The following is a 22120-nucleotide window of genomic DNA, read 5'->3' as shown; positions in this document are numbered from 1 at the left end:
TGTACTTGGCTCCACGCATACAGTAGATGCGGGTTCATCGTCTGCTACTAGCTATAATACTAACGTTACTGCTGGAAGTCCAGTGTCCTGGCTCTTGATTTTTTCAGAACGAATCTGAACTGAGACGAGCGGCTGGATGCAGATTACTGTTAGTTGGCTAACTAGCTAGTTAATAATCCCTTGATATATTAGTGACAGGAATTGCTTAATTGTAGTCTAAATGAATTGACCGCTGATATTTGTTAGCATAATTTCAGTGTTTGCTGGTAGCTCCTAGAGACAGTTAGCCAACGGAAGCTAGCTAGCTGGCTAGCTGGAGGAGCCAGAGACAGTGAGGACATGCTAGTTAGCTTCACCTAGCTGGCTAACGTTGGCTAAGTTTGCGCTCCTTGATTCAGCGTTGATTTATAACTTTAGCTGCATTTAATCAAATGTAAGCTAGCTAACTATTTAACACTACTGTTTTAACTAGCTAGATAGTTATGTGTCTGTATAGCAAATAATTCGTAATATTTCAAGTTAGCTAGCTAGTTATCCATTTTGTTTAGCACAAAAGCTACCTAGCTAGCTATCTCATTTACTAAGCTAGCCAGCTAGCATGGCTAAACCAATAACACTAGCTAGCAACTTTCACAACATGTGAAGTAACTAGCTCGGTAACTAACGTTAGCTAAGTAAATTCTGTATCAATGCTTCAATAAAAATGGGGCTTTATTGCTGTGTAACGTTAGTGTGTAATTCTCAGTTCAGTAGTCCATCTAAATACTATTGTTATTAACTAGCTACTCATTGTTACACTGACTGTAATTACACTGTGTTGCTTAGTTTGTGTTACAATGAGGTCTATTGTTTGGAGTACTTGTTATAATAATTATGTATCCCTTTGGATTTTAGGTCTACAGGAAAGCAAAGAATTACTGAAGAATGAAGTACAATCATTTCAGCAATCCTCTTCTTCATCCTCAGTCCTCTTGTCCACAACCAATCATATTTGTAGTTTGATCTGGAACACAAGTGACCTAAAACCTCAGGACAGTTCCTGACTGGACTCTGTTATCTCTGCATTCTTGACTTCCCCGTGATTTCATCTCCACAGCATATTTTTGGGATTAACATTACACACTTTCTGGGATATACGAAAGTGTGTAATATATCTGGGATATAGGCCTACACTACACTTGAGATCTTCTCTGTGAGCAGACTAGGCCTATATATTTTTCCTTGTCTCGTGATATTGTGGTGTTATACCTTTGGTGAGACACTATGGAGTGGAATATGGAATACTGTATGGAGCAGGTTATGCAGAAGGACCTGGGTAGGAGACTACAGGTGGGCCAGGACATCATAGACTCCATCCTGGACAAGGACAAGTCCCAGGACCTGGAGCAGGACCAGACCATGCTGGACAGAATGGTGGATGGTATCGCTACCAACTGGGTCAACTCCAGCAATTTCAAGGTATGGGATACCATGGGATGGCACTGTCACAGGCAGCCAAAAACTTGCCGCTATAACCATAAGGTGAAAGTGACTGGTGTAACACAAGTGTAGGAAAGAATCTGTCATTCACTGGGACATAATTCAGCAAGGGTGTGTGATATGTCACCAGGGGGGAGAATATAACCTACAGGCCCAGTGGCTTCAAACTTCACACAAAGGCTTGTTGTGCACAATATTAGGTGAATTGCTTTATAGGCCTACTTCATGTCTAGGTCTACTTCATGTCAGTGATGAGCTGACCAGTGGGTTAGTTCCTGATGAACGTTGATGGCCGCTCAGTACTATGGGGCTTTTAATAGCTGGTTGTCATAAAGAACAGTGCAGAATGAGGTGGATGGACTCTAAACCACTTGGTGTCTGTGATCCCTGTGTATCCTAGTACTCTGCTAATTTGAAGGTCTTCTTGACCCCCAGATCCCACCAGAGTAGATCTCACCTTGTCAGTCCTAGATAAGATGTGATTGGGTTACATCAGATGTAGCCTAAGCCTAGCTAGCCTACATGTCCAGCAAACCAAAACATTACATCACCCACCCATTCTTTCACTGTTAGGTCTTCAGCCTCAGCACAGGCACAAACACAAGATGAAGGCTGAGCGGTAAGGAATTTATTCTTCACCAAGGGGACGGTTAATCTGTTTGGTGACCTGGAATCCTTTGTGTTTGATCTGTATCCACTAGAGACGGTATCCCCCTAGGGACATTTGTCCTGTAAACTCTAGCTAACTACACAATCACTGCACTGCTGAAAGGCTATAGTATAATATGGGACCCTAATGTTATCAGCAGAGCAGACAGTTCGGCCCAGCTATTCAAACTCCACAAATGTCCAGCCAGACTGTCAGGGGTCAGAGTCTCGAACTGCTTCTTCCATGTAAACATTGAGGTGGCGGAGCGGGACACTATCAACAGTAACCCAACTTGTTTTTGTCAAGCTCTGATGTTGAGCAATCTATCGACTGAGCTCAAGCAAGGGGTTCGCTGCTTTGATTTGTCTGTGCTTTCAGGCTGGAGCTGACCTCTGAACTCTGTGTGTGATGAAGGGAGAAGCCATGTCAACAACTCTGCTGCCACACACGCGCACTCACACGCATAGAAAACAGCTTACCTCTCTCGTAGCGAATCAGAACGCTGCACCCTGTGCTGCTCTAGAAACGGTGTCCCATCCAATCAGAGTGATTACTTCGAGAGAACAGTACAGTAATGGGGACATGGACTCCCACGGCGATAGTGGTGAGCTTATTTTACAAACTATCATTAGGCTACCCCAGATGAGACCCAATTTGTCTGGTGTCTATCTACCTGGGCTGGCCCCCACAAGTAGAGGGGAGGAGAATGCCACATATGAATGGCTAAGAATCAATGAATGGGCTAAACCCCTACGTGAAGAATGATCAGGGTTTAGTTGATTTTTCTCTTTTTGCTTACTTCTGTCATTGCCCTACTAGTAAAGACCAGTTAGTTTTTACTATCAGCGCCGGAAGTGCTGTGTTTTTGTTTCAGCATCAGATGGGAGTAGGTTGAAAGCTGTTGATGAAGAAGGAAAGGAAGGCAGGCCTAGTCAAACACTGCAGGACTTTCAGAGGGAGGGGGCACTGCAGCAGGCTCACAGCTCTACACAGCTGTTGACGGACAACCTGTTCTGAAATGGTGTGTTTTTGTCTTCTGTCACTTCTGAATAGTTTTCAGCACCTTTTTAAAAAAATGTTTAAAATACAGCTATTTACAACAGGCAATAATGTTGTGCAATGTGAACTTATCCACTAGGGGACATTAGACAGCAGGAAACTGTTGCAAAAGGGTTATCTTTCTACAAATATAAAACCCTGAGGTTCCAAAAATTGCACCATAGCCCAAGCAAGAAGCTCAGGTGATGCGAAGGTGTTGATAATGGCGTTAGCAGGGATACTCTCACTACACGTTCATTGAGTGTCCCATACCACCCCAAGACAAGGAAGGATACCTTTCTAAGTGCCAGCCAAGACCTAATCAAATCTCAAAGTGGTTTCTGACATGGTTAATATTTTATTTTCTACTGTAGTTCTACAGCAGCATCAGTAGGTTGTTACAATATATATTATTTGTGTTTGAGGGCTTCCTTTGCTTTTAAACATTTAATAAAGGGAACAAAAGCAAGATCTTTCACATTACCCACAATCCTTTGCAGCAGATCTTGTATTTCAAAGGATTCTTTTTTATGTTATGCATTCTTTCTCAAAATGTCTAACATTTATGCTTTTGTTGAATAGCCCATGTTATTTAGATAAAAATGTTAGTATTTACATTTTTTATTTTGATCTTCATTCTTAGGTGGCTTTGTTGGGAATGGACATACTCTCAGCTTTAGTAACAAGATTACAGGAACGGTTTAGGACACAGATTGGAACTGGTAAGCTATCCCTGGCAATTGTATGCATTACAACAAATTTTTATGATTCATGGTTTTCTTGAGTCAAAATCAAATAACATTTTATTGGTCACATACACATGGTTAGCAGATGTTAATGCAAGTGTAGCGAAATGCTTGTGTCCTTGTCACCTTGAGTTGTTGTCACATAATTCATGTCTTTGTCCTTGCCTTCTTCCTCCCGTTAGTTTTGCCGAGTTTGATAGATCGACTAGGCGACTCAAAGGACCAAGTCAGAGACCAGGACCAAGCTCTTCTACTAAAGATCATGGACCAAGCTGCTAACCCACAGGTCATGTCAGCACGCACTGTAGACTCACCTACGCGTTAGTATAGAAAATAAACATTTAATTCTCTAAAAAACGGACTACAATAAATGTTTTTATTTGTATTTATTTGCAGTATGTATGGGACCGAATGTTAGGAGGATTCAAACACAAGAACAACAGGACCAGGGAGAGTGTCTGCATTTGCCTTATCGCCACGTTAAATGTGTAAGTTCATAATAGCCAGGAATGGTTTAAACTTACTATTTCATCTGTTTTGTCTTACACATTCTTTGTGTGCTTTATAAAAATTAAAAAAATTCTTCTCCTTACAGATATGGAGCTCAAGGCTTGACCCTCAGCAAAATTGTCCCCCACATATGTAATCTTTTAGGAGACCCTACAAGCCAGGTATAGTTACATTATTTTAGACTATTAAATTACACTGAACAAAAATATAAACAGAACGATTTTAAGGATTTTACTGAGTTACAGTTCATATAAGGAAATCAGTCAATTGAAATAAACGAATTAGGCCCTCATCTATTGATTTCACATGACTGGGCAGGGGTTCAGCCATGGGTGAGCCTGGGAGGCAGTAGGCTCACCCACTTGGGAGCCAGGCCCAGCCAATCAGAATGAGTTTTTCCCCACAAAAGGACTTTATTACTGAGAGAAATACTCCTCAGACGATCCCGCAGGTGAAGAAGCCGGATATGGAGTTCCTGGGCTGGTGTGGTTACACGTGGTCTGCGGTTGTGAGGCCGGTTGGACGTACTGCCAAATTCTCTAAAATAATGTTTGAGGTGGCTGATGGTAGAGAAATTAACATTTTAATTCTCTGGCAACAGCTCTGGTGGACATTCCTGCAGTCAGCATGCCAATTGCACACCTCCCTAAAAACTTGAAGCATCTGTTGCATTGTGTTGTGTGATAAAAGTGCACATTTTAGCGTGTCTTTTTAGTAACAGGGATGTAAATCAATTTGTGCACACAATTTGAGAGAAATATGCTTTTTGTGCATTTGGAAAAATTCTGCGATATTTTATTTCAGCTCATGAAACATGGGACCAACACTGTACATGTTGCGTTTATATTTTTGTTTTGTATACATTGTGGTGTTAAACTGGATTTTAGCTTTGACAACAGCATTATTGGTGTTTTAGAACTCTCTGGTGGTTGACCAACAGTGTTACAGATTCCATGTGAACTTATCAGACTTCAGTATTCTCCTGATATCTCTTGTCTGTTTATTCCTTGCAATTAGCCTGTTTTGTAGACTTTTTCAAAAGGCTTTGCTCTATCTCCGGTCATCACGCACTTCAACAGCATTTCCCACTTCCTGTCGGGAACAGGAAGCTGTGTCCATCGACCTCTCTTCCTGTACTGATATAGTGCCAGCCATCTTTTATCATTGTCCGTTTCATATGCGCAACTATATTGACTATTACAGTCAACAAGAGAGGATTTCTGTCTTTTTTACATCTCATTTTATGTTCAATACAGACAAATGATTATGTTCGCAGAGTCAAGCTGTTAGTGGGCAGACAGATGAGTGAAGCCGTGTGAAATGTCTCCTGTTTTATTTCCTGACACACAGGTGCGAGACGGGGCCATGAACTGTCTTGTTGAAATCTACAGACACGTCGGGGAGAGGGTGCGGATGGACCTGGGGAAAAAGGGACTACCACAGTCACGGTACCATCATCCTCTGTTGTGTTTCTGATACCAAGGCTTTCTGTTGGGAGTGCAATCCCCATGACCCAGTTCTCTGGTATCACTAGGGAGCCTGACTGTCTGCTTTTAGGCTTGCGCCTCGTCATAAATGTATGAGGATGCCTTTAAAACAATATACTGTCTTTTGTCTTTCCAGGTTGAATGTCATTTTCAGTAAATTTGATGAAGTTCAAAGAACGGGGAACATGATCCTGTCCCCTGTCTCAGGTAAGCACAGTACTTCCTTTGCTCCCACTGTTGTACTTTCTCTCTGTCCAACAACACATGGAAACATTCATCCCTTTCCATTGAGCTTTGTTATATTGAAACGTCTGGTGTAGTGCAAGCAATGCACCGGGATTATGACTATGCTTATGGAGTTGATGGGGATCTCCTATCCAATCTGGGCCCATATCAATAAAGCATCTCAGAGTATGATTGCTGATCTAGGATCAGTTTTGGCTTTTAGATCACAGTGCATCAAATTATACACAGCTGCTATCTTCATTTGATCACTGCTGTTGCAGAGAACTGTCCTGCCCAGCATGAAATGCAACTTGTCGTGTATTTGAGGTTTAAAAAGGCTTCTAAAGTTGGTCATCAACCCCTACAAACATGTCTATTAATGATAATGCACATAGTCATTCACATTTCCTGTTGCTGCGGGATTATTTTCCTGCTGTGAGAAACTGGTCAAATTAAGATGAGATGTATGTACAGGTGGGGACCTGATCCTAGATCAGCACTCCTACTCTGAGACGCTTTGTGGATACAGAACCTGGGCTCAGATCACTCAGAGCTGGACAGAAAACCAACAACAGAGAAACCAGTTCCGTGTGCAGGCTCTTTCAGAAGAGAACAGTTAGTATGCATTGAGCCGTCTCTCTGCAGAAATGCAGTGTTGCAGGCAGGGGGTCAGATTCTCCTTTCAGCTGCTCTCTATTGGACATGTTCTTGGTATTCTGCGCACAGGGTAGGGCCTTGCCCTGAAGCAGCAGTATTGTGGCAGGACCGACTGATATCGGAGCTGTGTCTCTTTGTTGCTTCGGCCGTATCATTTTCGTCTCCTCAGGCCTGTTAAGTCTGGGACATAAAGGGTCTAATTGCTGTCGTCACGAGGCTTCACTTTCATCACCAGAGTTCACCCTGTAGAGATTAGACTAGAGCTTCTGTAATCTCTGCTTTCATTTAGCAGGCTGAACGACTTCATATCAAACCTGAGCAAATTGGCCAAAGCAAGGTATCATGCTGGTTCTTTTATGGTAATGCCTCATTGACGTCATCGACCGACATCTCATTGGCGTTTTCTAGTCACCTAGTGGGCCAAAGAAAGGGGAAAACCCTTTGCTGTCAACACAGTCCCCCCCCCCCCCCCCCCCCCCTGTGCGGCTCGAAGGTTAACCAGGCATAAAGGCAATGCCTTGGCCTTGCCTCTTTACCACACCAGATACTTCAAAGGGCTGCCTCTCCTGTGCAGCTGACAGCTCATGAATGTCAACTGTCCAGGCAAGTGGAAAGAACCTCTCTCTCTGCCCAGGAATCCTGTGTCCTATTCATTTGGTACCAACCCGATTGAAAACGGGGAGGTATTACATCTGAATTTGTCCAATGAGAAACACTCATTTTCATTTATTTTTTTTATGGCGTGCACTAATTAATACTGGATTTGAATCTGGGCTGGCGAAGGGACAGGGAGAGACCGAGCCTAGGAAGAGGTAGCAACACAAGGGACTCTGCTGAAGGCTCTTATTTTGGAGAAGAGAGTGGTATCGTTTTGTCGTCCGTGCGGTCACAAGACCTAGCTCAAGGGGAGGGGAAGGAGTAGCCTGGAGTACGGTAGGTAGACACAATAGAGCAGAGACAGACGGCAGTGTTTGTCCTTGTTGCTCACTGTTACTTAGCTCTGTTTTGTGTGTGGAATCAACAGCCCTGCTATGACCACAGGAGAAGGTATGGATCTCTTTTCTCTCTACAAAGGCCTTTTATAGCTACTGCGTGGGTAGATTAGCTGTAGTCGTGTTTGCCTTGGGATTATTAGCCTATGTTATGTTATGACTATGCATATGGTGTTTACCGGTGGCCTCCGTAGGTAAATGAAAGGAAGCGATGTTGGTGAGAACCGCAGGAGATTTCATACAGGATGTTTCTCTTTCTTTCATTTCTTCTAAAGGAAATGGTTTGGGCTATTTATGTTACTGTGTTTGACATTGTTGAAACATTATCCTAAGATGATGTTAGATACAAGGAAAATTAGGCCTGGTTCATTTAGCTCATAATCCATCCCCCTTGGACACGTGTCTTGGTCAGAAGAAAGAGAGGAGGACTGAATGTTACTTCTGTCTCCTTCCTCATCACTTCCTTGTTGCCAGTAGCCAGTCAATTAAGGTGCCCACTGTGCTCTGTGAATAGCCCTCCGCCCAGTGCACTTGTGACACACAAATTATGAATTGGGGGCACTGAATGACTGGCAGAGGTGCCTTCTGTCTGTAGGGTAGAGTTACAGCTAGCTAGTGCTTTCATAGTATTTTGTATTTTTTGTATTTTATTAGGCTCCCCAATTAGCTACAGGCAAATCTGCAGCTACTCTTCCTTGGGACCACACAAAACGTAAAACATGACATATTACATAACATTAATAGACAATTACACTGAACTACAGAACTACATGAAACAACATATTACATAACATTAATAGACGGGTACAGAACTAAATCAATTCAAATACATTAAAACATTACAATACATAACATTAATAAACATGAAGTACATACATTTATATTAAGAATACACTTTCATATTGTTAGGCCTTAGCAATGCATGCAATAATAAGGGCTACACTACATTCATTAATTTTGTTACAGTTTCTTACTGTTACAATTGCAGGTCCTGATCCTCATCTCTCAGAACCAGTTGTTCTGCAAACACTAGCGACAATCTCACAACATTAGGAACCACCCCTGTCCTTGGTTCTCCCATTTTGAAGTCAATGCTATTCATAATAGTAACGTGATTCATAGATTCTACTGAATGCAATTGCAATGGAAACGCTACAATTCCTCCAGCTAAGGCTTCAACCCCAGTTTTTACCTCAGCAACTGTGCCGTTCAGCTCTTAAATGAGCTACAGATGGCGTTTCCTCCCCGTTAAAGTCTTCAATTGAATCCTTCGCCTCAGCAACCGCGTTGGAGTGTTCTCCAGCTAAATTGTCAATTGAATCCTTGAAATTAGCTACATTTGTGGACTTTTTAAGAGCTCCATCCCTTCACTCTGTTCAATAAATTGAACAGAGTTGTCATTGCCATCAGACGGGCTTCATCTACCTCATTCGCCTTGTCTAGTGCATCGAAATGAACTAAACCAAACATTTGCCCTGTTCGTCTACCGCCCGTAAAGGCTTAGCTAAGGTTTAGTGCGTGGCCTTTGGACTTATTCGTCAAATTAACAAAGTCCCCTGATTTTGGGAGTTTCCTCCGGTTCTTTTATGGAGTTTCCTCCTGTTCTCATGAACTTGTTTTGCATGTCCATTTTCATTTCGGCGCCACACTCACACCCAGTAGCATCCACCAGCCACACCCAAAATAATAATACACTTTCATAAAACTTTGCTCCACTGCCTAACATCAGTAAGCTGACCAGACTATCATGTCGTTTGGAGCAGTACATTCTTACTCTACCGAGGCCTTGCTTCCAAATGCTTTCTCTGAGCATGCACTCTTATCTTGACACTAAGGGCACATCCTAGCTTTAACTTTAATCCAAACACCAAAAGTGCTTGCGAGGGAGATGCTACAGCTATTTAGGTCAGAGGTGCTGTGGACTGCTGTTTTATTTGTTTTAAAAAAGCGACTTTTTCTGCGTGCTTCAGTGATTTGAGATGGCATGGAGTTCCATGCTACAGTCTCATGGCTCCTATATATTAGGGTGCATTGCCTTGAATTCGTTTTGGGCTTTAGGGACTACGAAGATACTTTTAGTCGCTTGCCTTGTGGAGTATGAATGTCTGTCAGCTGTGTGTTAGTTGATTGGTTAGACAGTTTGGAGTTGCAAAAACGTTAAGTGATGCAGAAAATGTTCTTCTCTACTTTGAGCCAGGAACGGTCAACATGCTGTTGACATTAGCGCTCGTGGAACATTGCGGGACAAGACGTGTTGCTTTGTTCTGGGGCCAGCTGTAGCTTTATCATGTCTTTCTTTGCAGCACCTGCCCATATTACCGGGCAGAAGTCAAGTTACCATCGAATCGAGCCTGTAGGACTTGTTTGATCATTTGTTGTAACCTAGTCCTGACAGTTTACAGTCTAAGGTGACACCAAGAAGTTAGATTTCCTCAACTTGTTCTATAGCCACATTTTTCATAACCAGACCCAGCTTAGGTCTACAGCAGGGGTCTGACAGGATGATCTCCAGGCCACCGATGAGTAGCTTGCCAAGCAATTCTGAAAGTACATGTAATTTTCATGTGTTCCACTGCAACCTGTCATTTAACAAATCTCGCAAGTATCAGACAGCGCAAGCTCCCAGCTACTATCTAATCAACGCAACATTGACATTTATCCCACCCCTGGTTAGCCGCTATTGGCTTAAAAATGGAAACTTAACACAATATCGGCCAATTAAGGTCCAGCAATATTGCCCATCTGTCTGTGTGGTGCATTTGTCTGTCACTCCGTGTGTAGCCAGTTGGTGTGATGACCGTCTTGTGGGTTGACAGAGATGGTTTCCCCCAAAACCATCTCAATGAAATGTTATATGCAAAGTAGGCTTACCTGCCAGAAGTATATCACGAGGAAGTATATCATTTGTATCTATTATTTGTTATTTTCAAACTTTTACATGAAATGAAAAGCAGCAGTGCAGAACCGTCACATGTCACTCGCTAGATGTGCAATTAAAGGGGAAATATTTGTTTGTTTTCCTCCCGACCTAAATTTTTTTGCCTTCTGATGTGATTAAACCAATGACATTGACTCAGAACATCCAATTCCATTGTTTCTCTATGAACACTTGTATTTTTGAGAGTGAAAAAAATAATAATTCTAAAACCAGGAAGAACACAAATGAAAATCCCATTTTATAGAGCCCCCCTTTAGAGTGGTTTATTAACCATTATTTTACCAGGTATATTGCCAGAAAACAGTCCGCTACTTTCTCTTGTAGAGTAAGGTACGGGGAAGAGTTGCAGGGGAGAGGAAAACGTTTTTGTAGCTCGTGACGTTTCATATTTTTCAAGTGGCTCTCATGTTAGAAAAGGTGTGGAGACCCTTGATCTAGAGCTTAAGGAATGATTTGTACTGAAATACTATGCTCTTAGATATATTCAGAACTAGTTTATTGTTGGCCACCCATTCTGAAACTAACTTCAACTCTTTGTTAAGTGTTGCAGTGATTTCACTAGCTTGTTTAAGGCTAGTGGTAAATCATTAGTAAAAATAGAAAACAGTAACAGGCCAAGACAGCTCCCTTGCGGAATTCCACAGTTTACATGTATTAGATTAGAGAGGCTTCCGTTCAAAAAACCCTCTGTGTTCTATTAGATTGCCATATCCTTGATCAAAAGCAGAGAGTGTAAAGCCATAACACATACGTTTTAACCGCTAACAGATTATGGTCAATAATGAAATTGGTTTGCTGTTAGAACCAGGAAAGAGTGGTTTACCATTCTTGGGAAGAAGAATGACTTTAGCTTCCCTCCGGGTCTGAGGGAAAAAATGTTTCTCCAAGCTCAGATTGAAGATATGAGAAATAGGAGCTGCAACATATTCCCGCAATCATCCTCAGTAGTTTTCCATCTAAATTGTCAATACCAGGTGGTTTCTCGTTATTAATGGCCAGCAACAATTTGTTCACCTCTTCCACTATAAATTTATAATAAAAAAAAATAAAAATAAATTTGAATTTACATTCTTTTTCTTTCATAATAATGGAGATCTAACCAGAGTGAAGAGAGTGCCCGTATGTATGGGATTGGTTATGTGCACATGTAGGCCTATTCAACATTCATTCATTCAGGCCACACCGGATGGATTGTTTTGATGCTGGCTTCGTTTCACTTCTATTTGTCTCGATGATTGTGAGAACTGACTACTGAAATGTATGGATTTTCTTGCAGAAATTGCGTTCATGTTTGAAACGAATGGGGCTGTTGAATTGTGCTGCTCTTGTGTTGTCCGGTACTTGAGTAGCTCGTTCCCCGGTGAGAAAGTTTCTCTGTGAGAGAATGGCTGGTTTGTGTTCAAGGTATCGGATGGTGAAGAGGAAGAGCTAGCTGTGTGTTGTTAGTCGGTGTCCTCAGGTACTGTGGAGAATAATGGAGCTTTTTCCTCAGAGGTACTGTAATTTGAATTCCACAGTATCACTTTCAGGTTGAAGCTTTTGTTGCTCTCTTCTCAGACAACAACTGGTGCGTTTATCAGGGGGCACTGCCATCTAGTGGAGGAATTAGGGAACGTCTGGTTTGCGTGACATTCCTGCATTATACAGCAGGTCTCATGTGCTTTTGATTCATTGCTGATTTTGTTGTATTCTTTTAGGATGCACTCATGCATATTGACCTGGAATCATAGGTTATGTGTCTAAAATTGTTGTCTATGTTCTTCGTAGCTTTAACGAGACAGGGTGTTTTGCATTCAGACCAGTTGTACTGCCCTTGCTCACACAGAGTCCAGGGTTTATCTGCATAGAAAAGTATTGGGCGTATTTCTTTGGATTTAAAAACATTTTCAGTGTAAACTTAAAGGAATAAAAACTAACAATCACCAAAATAAAAGTTAGACAGTCAAGGAAAATATAAAATTTTCAAAAAGATGCATTCAGGAGTATTTTTTTGTCATGGCATGTGCCCCCATTGATTTTGTTATAACGTTTGAGTCACTCAGATAGCATAAGCCATGGCAAAAAAATGTCAATTTGCTTTTATACAGCTTCTGAAGCTGTTGGACTGTGACCGAACCATTGGCCACTCCCATGGCCACACCCACCAACTAAGGCCCTTTTTTTTTATCCAGAAAAAAACGCAGTCTTTATTTACAATGCAAATCCTGAACCTAAACTATACTCTAGCATTTGCATTCAGCCCATCCTTCAGCCATGAATTTCCCTCCATTTTGCTCAGCTGTCTGCTGACAAATTGCACATCTGTTAAGGAAAAGGATCTTGAAGGACAGAGAATAGCCATCTGTAGATGGAGTGTGATATTCCCTCATGTCTCTCTCATCACTCTCCAGTGATGGCGCTAGGCTCACTGACCTGTTAAGATTGAATTCATGGCTCATCAGTTTCTGTCTGGCTCCTCCCACTCCCAGGCTGGGTGTCATATCATGGTGATAGAGAGGGTGTGTCCTTGCCTCCTCTCCCCCTCCCCGTGGGAGGTGGAGCTGCCCATCTGCTTTCTCTGTCATCACTGCTCTACGGGCTGGCTCACTGCTCAGTAGGGGGGGACACCTAGAATCACAGCACAGCAAGCGCTTGTGTGTTAGTGGGAGAGAGTGTGAACTGTGCAGCAGGAGGGCAGCCAAAACCTGAGCCACGGGTGCTCACGCACCAGAGAGGTGAGAGTGTAGCTGTCACTGCTAGCTGCCTGCAGCGAGGGAGCTAGCTGGGAAACCTGTGGAGACGGGAGACTATGAGGAGGGGGTCTGGACTGGACTGTCTGTCGACATGCTGAGGAAACTCGTCTGCAGGAAGATCTGTGCCTGTAAGCTCTGCTTCTCTTTCTTCTTGACACGTGGTGGGGGGTGGAGATAGAGGAGAGACCCATTGTATTAATATTAATGAGCGCCGTGGAGGAATGTGGGTCAGGTCAAGAGTGCGGGAGGGAGTCACCTGTCACTAAGATGAAGATTGAGAGATTGGGGACAGACAGTTGAAGAGTGACAGACAGGAGAGGACAGCTGGGTACAGAGTACGCACAATGAAGTCTGATGGCTCAGACATTCTGAAGGCTATCAGTAACAATGTCTGGATTGTATGAGCTACCCTTATCACACCTGGTATTGATGACAGCGGTATGCTCAGAGCGGGGTTTTATACGAGGCTGGTTTATTAGACGTTCTCCTCGTTGTGATATGGATAGTGTACCTCATTTTAATATTGCAATGGGGAGAGGAACAATGTGAGGTAGACGACATTTAACTGACGGGATGCGTTGGTGTGCGTTGTGTGGACCTCTGAATAATGCACGGGGTTGTGTTTCATCGATCGCTGCTCTGGCAGATAACTCTGCTCCCTCCGGGCCGACTGACCGGGACCGACATGTTCAGTTCACCACCGTTGGTGGGGGGGGGGGGGGGGGGGGGGGGGTTAGTGGTCACTTCACTTCCACAGCAAGAGGGCGCAACCACCGCTTACCAGAATCAGACCTAGACAATTGTCTACAGAATGTACTCTGATGACCCCTCCCCCCAATGTGTGTGTTTGTGTAAAGGTCATGCCAAAAGGTCATGCAGGCTGCCGCTGAAATGCGTTATTGTTGTAGGAGGGGGTGGGATGGAGCACATGGCGCTGATAATAAACATTCTTTGTTTGTTTCGTACAGTCAGCATTCAAATTGTGCCAGAGTGGAAATAACTTGAATTCTCTATTTTGCCTTCCCTCCCAGATAAGAACTTTGAAGATGATGATTCGGTGGACGGGGGGCGGTCCTCCTCTTCTAAGGGCCCGTCGTCAGGGAAGAAGACAGTGAGCATGGGGTCGTTCCGTAGGCCCAGCTCTGCTTCCAGCACCAAATCGACAGGTGAGACGCCCCTTCCCGTTCGCACCAGCAGAGAGTGTGTTAGTGATGGAACGACGAGCCATGTGTATTTTTAACACTGTCAAATTGTGATTTGTTCTTTCTCCGACCGCAGTATTCCGTTCATTTGCTTCCTCAAGAATCCTTGTGTGTTTCTGTGTGCGTCTGTCTGTGTGCGTGCATTTCTTATGCCTTTTAGACATCATGATGACCGGATTATCTAGAAAAGCCTTTATTTGGCAATGGTTAATAACAGGGCTCAGCAGTTTACTCACATATTCACATGGCATTTTAATTTAGGAGCACCGGTGCACCTAGAAAAATGAACAAATCTAGCTTTAATATCTCAAGTACTTTTCATTGTGCTCCTACATTTTTCATCTTAGGCGCGCACGTGCTCCTTGTAAAAAAGGTCAGCGCAGAGCCCTGAACAATGACCTCTGTCCAGGATTTGTATGGAAGATAAGTCACTGTGGAGCTGTCTAGTGTCTGTAACAGGGATAGTGTCTCTATAACCCAGTCACTGTGGAGCTGTCTAGTGTCTATAACAGAGATAGTGTCTCTATAACCCAGTCACTGTGGAGCTGTCTAGTGTCTATAACAGAGATAGTGTCTCTATAACCCAGTCACTGTGGAGCTGTCTAGTGTCTATAACAGAGATAGTGTCTCTATAACCCAGTCACTGTGGAGCTGTCTAGTGTCTATAACAGAGATAGTGTCTCTATAACCCAGTCACTGTGGAGCTGTCTAGTGCCTATAACAGAGATAGTGTCTCTATAACCCAGTCACTGTGGAGCTGTCTAGTGCCTATAACAGAGATAGTGTCTCTATAACCCAGTCACTGTGGAGCTGTCTCATGTCTATCTGTACCCTTGGGGCAGTGCAGATGGTGAGGATTATGTGATGATGTAATGGAACCAGAACACAGAGAGAAACGGAATACAGATTGATAGAAACATGGGATAATGAGAATTGAGCGAGATATGCCCCACGTGAACCCCATCAGGCTGCAGCCAATCCAAGATTCATATTTGTGTGAATAATAGCCCACTAGAATAGCTGGTAAAGTTATCAATTCGACCTTGTGCTCCTCTGCTTATATCAGGGAGAGATGGTCCTAGTGCGGCTGCTGCAGGGGCTGTGGATGAGGAGGACTTTATCCGTGCCTTCGAGGAAGTTCCCGCCATGCAAGTACGTGTTCGCTCTCATAACAAAATCAAAACTCATTCCGCGCTATCCTCGCTTGGGCACGTGAAACAGGCCCTATGTTACAAGTTGTATATTAAACCCATTAGGAATGTGCTTCCTCTTAAGTGGTTCTTCTTCTTCTCCTCCTCTCAGCTTTGCTCTAACAGGGAAATGGAGGATGCCATGACCAAGATCAGAGAGGTGCTGGCCGACGACAAACGAGACTGGGAGCACAGAGTCACTGCGGTAACCTCCTGATGACTTCATCACACTGGCTACCTTCCAATATCCACACTGGCGTACCACTTGACGCAATGTATTGGCCATGCATTCTGAGTGTGGATTTTGGATTGTAGCCACTGACCATTAAGTGTCTTTTTCTAGTAAGCGGCGAAGTCTATCATTTGATTGGAAGTGTGACGTTGATCGATGGTCTTCTTCTTCTCTAGTTGAAGAAGATGCGTTCTCTGCTCCTGGCGGGAGCGGTGGACTTTGACGGTTTCTCCCAGCAGCTGCGTCTCACGGAGGCAGCCTTCAAGATGTCCTCTAAAGACCTGCGCTCTCAGGTGGTCAGAGAGGCCTGTATCACTCTGGGGTAAGGAGACCTCTGGTCCTATTCTCTTACTCACGGTTTCAATTCAAATCGAACGCGCTTTATTTAACGTTACCGAAGTGTCACAAGCCGGCTCATAGCCTGTGACAAATGAGAGGACACGAACAACAGGTATAGGCCAATTCAAAAGTGTTCTTTATTATTAAACAAACTATTAACTTAAACTAAGAAACAGGAATGAGGTGTGGATGTATCATAATGTAAGGTGTATGTAAAGTGCATGGGTGCATGAATATGTGTGTGTGAACATGACTGAGTGAAAACTATGCAAAACTAAAAAGGAACGAACAAATCATGAGCATACCTGGAGGAGCAGAGAGAGAGAGCAAGAGAGATTAGTGACAGCTTTATACCCTGAGCCCAGGTGGCTCCAATCACTTAACGACCCTCCTCTGCCTGCAGGAGGAACCGCCCCCTGCACTGCAGAGGAGGAGCCGTGACAGAAGCCATACTGTTATTACGTTATACAAACTGAAATGACAAAGAATGTTTCCCCCCCCACACTTTATTGTACAGCCCCATCAGTACATAATAAGATAGTATTCATAATAACTTGTCTCCGTGTTCATATGGTCCCTCTATCCCGCAGCCACCTGTCCTACATCCTGGGGAACAAGTTTGATCATTGTGCTGAGTCCATCATGCCCACTCTCCTAACCCTGGTCTCTAACTCGGCCAAGGTCATGGCCACATCCGGGATCACCGTCATACGACTCATCATCAGAGTGAGTGAAGTTATTTACATTTGAAATAAGTAGATTTATAATTATATATATCTTTTTTAGGGGGTAGATCAGCTGTTATATTGCAGATAGATTGTAGCTTCCATCAATGTAATTGTCTGCATCATTTCCAATCCCCATATATTTGTTGGATAAGTGTTACGGTTTTCCTCCTCCTCTTCGTCCGAAGAGGAGGAGCAGTGATTGAACCAAAATGCAGCGGAGTTTGAAGACATGATTTATTAAAGAAAACACACGAATTTGACTAAACTAACAAAACAACAAACGGTGTAGACAGACCTGGACGACGAACTCACATAAACACGAAGAACGCATGAACAGGGAAAATAGCCTACACATAAAAATGACAAATAACAAAACAAACCGAACAGTCCCGTATGGTGCGACAAACACTGACACAGGAGACAACCACCCACAACGAACACTGTGAAACAACCTACCTAAATATGACTCTTAATTAGAGGAACGCCAAACACCTGCCTCTAATTAAGAGCCATACCAGGCAACCCATAAACCAACATAGAAACAGAAAACATAGAATGCCCACCCAAACTCACGTCCTGACCAACTAACACATACAACAAACTAACAGAAATAGGTCAGGAACGTGACAATAAGTATATATATTTTTATATTATACATACATACACATACCCACATATATATATATATATATATATATATATATATATATATATATATATATATATATATATATATATATATATATATACATATACACAGACATATACATACAAATACACCTACATTTATACATACATATCTTTAAAAAATATATTGTCCTTTATTATTTCCCACAAACCCATCACCCCTCCACTAATTGGAGTAAACTAATAAACAATAACACATATGCTTCTACTTCCAGCTTATACATACTATATACATTTTACAGACACAATCTATTTTACAATAGTTATATTTTGTTTGTTTTTAGTCCTGGCCTTCCCTCTAACCTACACCTCTCCCGTCTATTTCTGATGTCCATCCAGTTTGATTTCTATTTGCCATATATTTTTAACTCTGCTATTTTACCAAAGTTCTGAACCTATATACATTTTACATACACAGTTTATTTTACATTTGTTATCTTGTTGTTATTAGTCCCACCAGTTGAATTGAATTTAGTTGAATTGAGCTGGGTAGTTGAGTTGAGCGTCAGTCAGACAAAATGGTCGAGTGGCTAGCCTTTCTTTGTTTGGAACACGAACTCACATTTTTCCTACCCGAGGGCTGCAAATGACATTCCACTGCATTCCGATGTGGGCGTTCATTGTTGGTCGTTGCTTGCGATTGTTCTCCAAAGATGCCTCGTGTGTTCCTCACTCAATCTCAACTAGAACAGCTAGTAACTGAACGAGTGTAAACTGGACCAGTGACACGAGGATGACTATGTTTCTGTCCTCTCTCTGTCATCCAGCATACACACTACCCTCGTCTCATTCCTATCGTGACCAGCAGCTGCCAGTCGAAATCTGTGGCCGTGAGAAGGTAAACAAACAAATTGCCTCAAAGGCTTATCCCTAATCGCACTCTAGCTGAGCGTCTGTTTGTTTTCCCTAACAGTCTTCTTGTTCTATTTCCAGGCGCTGTTTTGAGTTCTTGGACCTCTTGCTGCAGGAGTGGCAGACCAGCTCTCTAGAGAGGTGCGCTTTAATGGCGGCTACTAGACAGGCCTATGAACTCATACTTCGAGTCGTCCCCCCTCCTCAACAACTCAATATTGTATTGCCGTGTTGTACATAGCTACTGTACTGTAAACCTTTTTTCTAGCCGCTGTCCAGTGAGTTTGTGATGAGCCCGTCCAGGTAACATGAAACTACGTTGTTGTCAGTGAGTGGCTCCTCATCTCAGCAGTTTCCATGGCAATGCCAGGCAGGGAGGGATATCTATCCCATAAAAGCACACTGTGCTTCACCATTGTGGTGATACCAAATCTCTGACTGGGATGTCAGGGGAGCTCTCTTGTCGCCTTCTCATTGATTATACTGCGTCCCAAATGGCACCCTATTCCCTGTATAGTGCACTGCTTTCGACTAGGCCCCATGGGCACTACTTTTGACCAGAGCCCTATGGGCCCTGGTCGAAAGCAGTGCACTATATAGGGAATAGGGTGCCATAGGGCTCCGGTCAAAAGCAGTGCGGTATATAGGGAAAAGCGTTGGCATTTGGGACGTAACCGTAGCTTTTTATGCTGTGGTGGTTCTGGTGGAGAGGAGGGTATTGGGATGCTGCATGCAGAGAGAGTGAAGCTTTGTGTTCCTACTCTTCTTGATCCCTCACAGGAGTGTAGCTGTTCTGACAGAGACCATCAAGAAAGGAGTCCATGATGCAGACTCCGAGGCCAGATCAGTGGCCAGGAAGTAAGTCACTCTCACACTATGTCGGACGTGCATGAACCATGTTTCCATTTGAAAATCTAAGTTCGCCAACATCGCATGTCGTCACGGTAACACCTTTTCCTCCACGTTTGATATTTTATCTGCCAACCTGAAACATTGCCCCGTTGACGACAGGCTGTCTCACTGTTTATGGGCCTTTGCCCTCTCTGTGTTGTGCAGGTGCTACTGGACGTTCCACGGCCACTTCAGCCGGGAGGCGGAGCAGCTGTTCCAGGCTCTAGAGTCGTCCTATCAGAAGGCTCTCCAGTCCCACATGAAGAGTTCTGACAGCATCCTGTCCCTCCCTGCCTCAGACCGCTCCTCCTCCTCCTCACAGGAGAGCCTCAAGTGAGACACTCCATCCTTTCTATCCTTCTCCTCCTCTGTCTCCCTGTCTCCTTCTTTCTCTCCTTGTCTCTCTTACTTGGCACTCTCTCTGTCTTCCTCTATCATTTTCTGTCTCTTGCGCTCTCTGTCTCTCGAGTAGTGCTCTGTCTCTCGAGTAGTGCTCTGTCTCAGTTTCTCTCTCCCTCTCTGTCTGTGATATGAGAAGTAGTAGTATTGAAGGAGTATTGATCCTAGTCAGTCAGGTTAATCCCTATCTATCTCTCTGTCTGTCTCCACAGCCGCCCTCAGTCCGCCAAGAGCTCCATGGGAAACACCGTGACCAGGAGTAAGGACTGACATTACATCACAGACATTACTACCACTGACATTACTACCGCATACGTTACTACCACTGACGTTACTACCACTGACGTTACTACCACTGACATTACAACCACTGACATTACTATCACTGACATTACAACCACTGACATTACTACCACTGACGTTACTACCACTGACATTACTACCGCATACGTTACTACCACTGACGTTACTACCACTGACATTACAACCACTGACATTACTAGCACTGACATTACAACCGCATACGTTACTACCACTGACGTTACTACCACTGACATTACAACCACTGACATTACAACCACTGACATTACTATCACTGACTGGAGAAAATATCTCAGATCTCTTCTATCGGTTAAATGATCCACAGCTCTGGATATAATCAGAGACCAGAAGATATATTTTTCCTAAAGATGTCGATCATGATTTTTCAAGCACAGCAACAATGTCCGTGACATCTACTGTATGAAATCTGTCCAGTATCCCAGCACATTGTAAATATAGTATTGGAACTGACCCTGTGTGTAGCGTCTTACTCTCTGGGGTTCTTCTTATTTCTATTTCCTGTGTGTTTTGGTTCTACCCTGTGGTATTTGTAGTACTACATTGAAGTTGATCACGGCATTGTTGGGTTTAGAGTTTGCAAGAAAGGCATTTCACTGTACTTGTGCACGTGACATTACGACTTGAAACGTGAGTTTGGTTTATAGCTGTTAACTTTCCCTCTTTTCTCGCCCTCTCTTTCCTCTCTCTGGCTTATAACCATTGTTCCTCTCTCCTCCCTCCCTCTCTTCCCTTCACTCCTCTCCCCGAAGCGAAAGCGGCTTCCTCCAGAGGTCCCTCCACCCCGGGCTCTCTCCAGCGTTCCCGTAGCGACGTGGACGTGAACGCTGCCGCCACCGCCACCGCTAGTGCCAAGACCAGGATGACTCCCGTGCCCGCCTCGCCCGCCCCCTTCAGCGCTGCCTCCGCTCTGCCACCCGGCTCCTACGCCTCTCTAGGTGAGCCAAAAACATATGTTCTGTCTCTCTGTTTGTGTGTGTGTGTGTTCTAATTAAGCAGTAAGGTCCGAGGGGGTGTGGTATATGGCCAGTATACCACGGCTAAGGGCTGTTCTTAGGCACGAGTGCCCGGAAACAGCCGTTAGCCGCGGTATAGTGATCATATACCACAAAATCATCGGTGCGCCTTATTGCTCTTATAAACTGGTTACCGGCGTAATTAGAGCAGTGGAGAAAAAAAAAAAGTTTTGTCATTCCCATCGTATACGGTCTGATGTACCACAGCGGTCAGCCAATCAGCATTCAGTGCTTCAACCACCCCGTTTTATAATTCTATTTCTGTGAGCCTCATACCTTCACAGACGCTTTGGCTGACTACGAGGGATATAGGACCATAGCATGGAGATTTAACAACAATTTCAATTTAATTTTTCAAAATATGAATCTTAAGGCCTTTCCAAAATCTTGTAAACCCCCCCCCCAGTCTTCCATATAAGGATTATCCTGCTAACTTCTGCTAACCTCTCTCCTCTCTCTCTCTCCTCCTCTCTGTCTGTCTGTCTCTCTCTCTCTCTCTCTCTCTCTCTCTCTCTCTCTCTCTCTCTCTCTCTCTCTCTATCACTCTCTCTCTCTCTCTCTCTCTCTCTCTCTCTCTCTCTCTCTCTCTCTCTCTCTCTCTCTCCATCTCTCTCTCTCTCTCCCTTCCAGGCCGTGTGCGTACCAGGAGAACGAGTTCGGGGAGCGGTGTGGGGGCGAGTTCCTCTGTCACAGACAGTAGGGGGAGAAGTCGAGCCAAAATGGTGTCAGTGTCTCAACGTGAGTGGCTTCCCCCGCTATATGTGCAACACTCCGTAATGACAAAAGACACGT

At 43.7% G+C, this 22120-nt stretch overlaps 1 protein-coding gene and 1 non-coding gene across 14 annotated transcripts in view; one reads left to right on the top strand and one right to left on the bottom strand.

Annotated features, from left to right (window-relative positions):
* Positions 1-22120, top strand: part of LOC129859589 (CLIP-associating protein 1-B-like) — a 39325-nt gene that overhangs the window by 179 nt on the left and 17026 nt on the right. For 6 of the 13 annotated variants that reach the window (XM_055929537.1, XM_055929534.1, XM_055929535.1 and 3 more), the window contains exons 1-20: positions 42-148; positions 895-1458; positions 3810-3888; positions 4095-4198; positions 4309-4400; positions 4508-4583; positions 5773-5870; positions 6046-6116; positions 14485-14619; positions 15722-15807; positions 15958-16050; positions 16254-16399; positions 17007-17142; positions 18599-18669; positions 18765-18824; positions 19464-19541; positions 19740-19907; positions 20186-20232; positions 21065-21250; positions 21959-22066. In XM_055929537.1, coding sequence (XP_055785512.1) covers positions 1264-1458; positions 3810-3888; positions 4095-4198; positions 4309-4400; positions 4508-4583; positions 5773-5870; positions 6046-6116; positions 14485-14619; positions 15722-15807; positions 15958-16050; positions 16254-16399; positions 17007-17142; positions 18599-18669; positions 18765-18824; positions 19464-19541; positions 19740-19907; positions 20186-20232; positions 21065-21250; positions 21959-22066 — 2029 coding nt within the window. In that variant the 5' untranslated portion in view covers positions 42-148; positions 895-1263. The other 7 variants (XM_055929529.1, XM_055929528.1, XM_055929533.1 and 4 more) reach the window with 7 other exon arrangements.
* On the bottom strand, positions 3330-3459 carry LOC129860252 (U4atac minor spliceosomal RNA). The gene has a single exon (XR_008760345.1). It is a non-coding gene; the product is annotated as a U4atac minor spliceosomal RNA (small nuclear RNA).

The sequence above is a fragment of the Salvelinus fontinalis genome, chromosome 7, assembly GCF_029448725.1.
Source record: "Salvelinus fontinalis isolate EN_2023a chromosome 7, ASM2944872v1, whole genome shotgun sequence".
Taxonomy (NCBI): domain Eukaryota; kingdom Metazoa; phylum Chordata; class Actinopteri; order Salmoniformes; family Salmonidae; genus Salvelinus; species Salvelinus fontinalis.
This window is presented reverse-complemented; position numbering and strand designations above follow the sequence as displayed.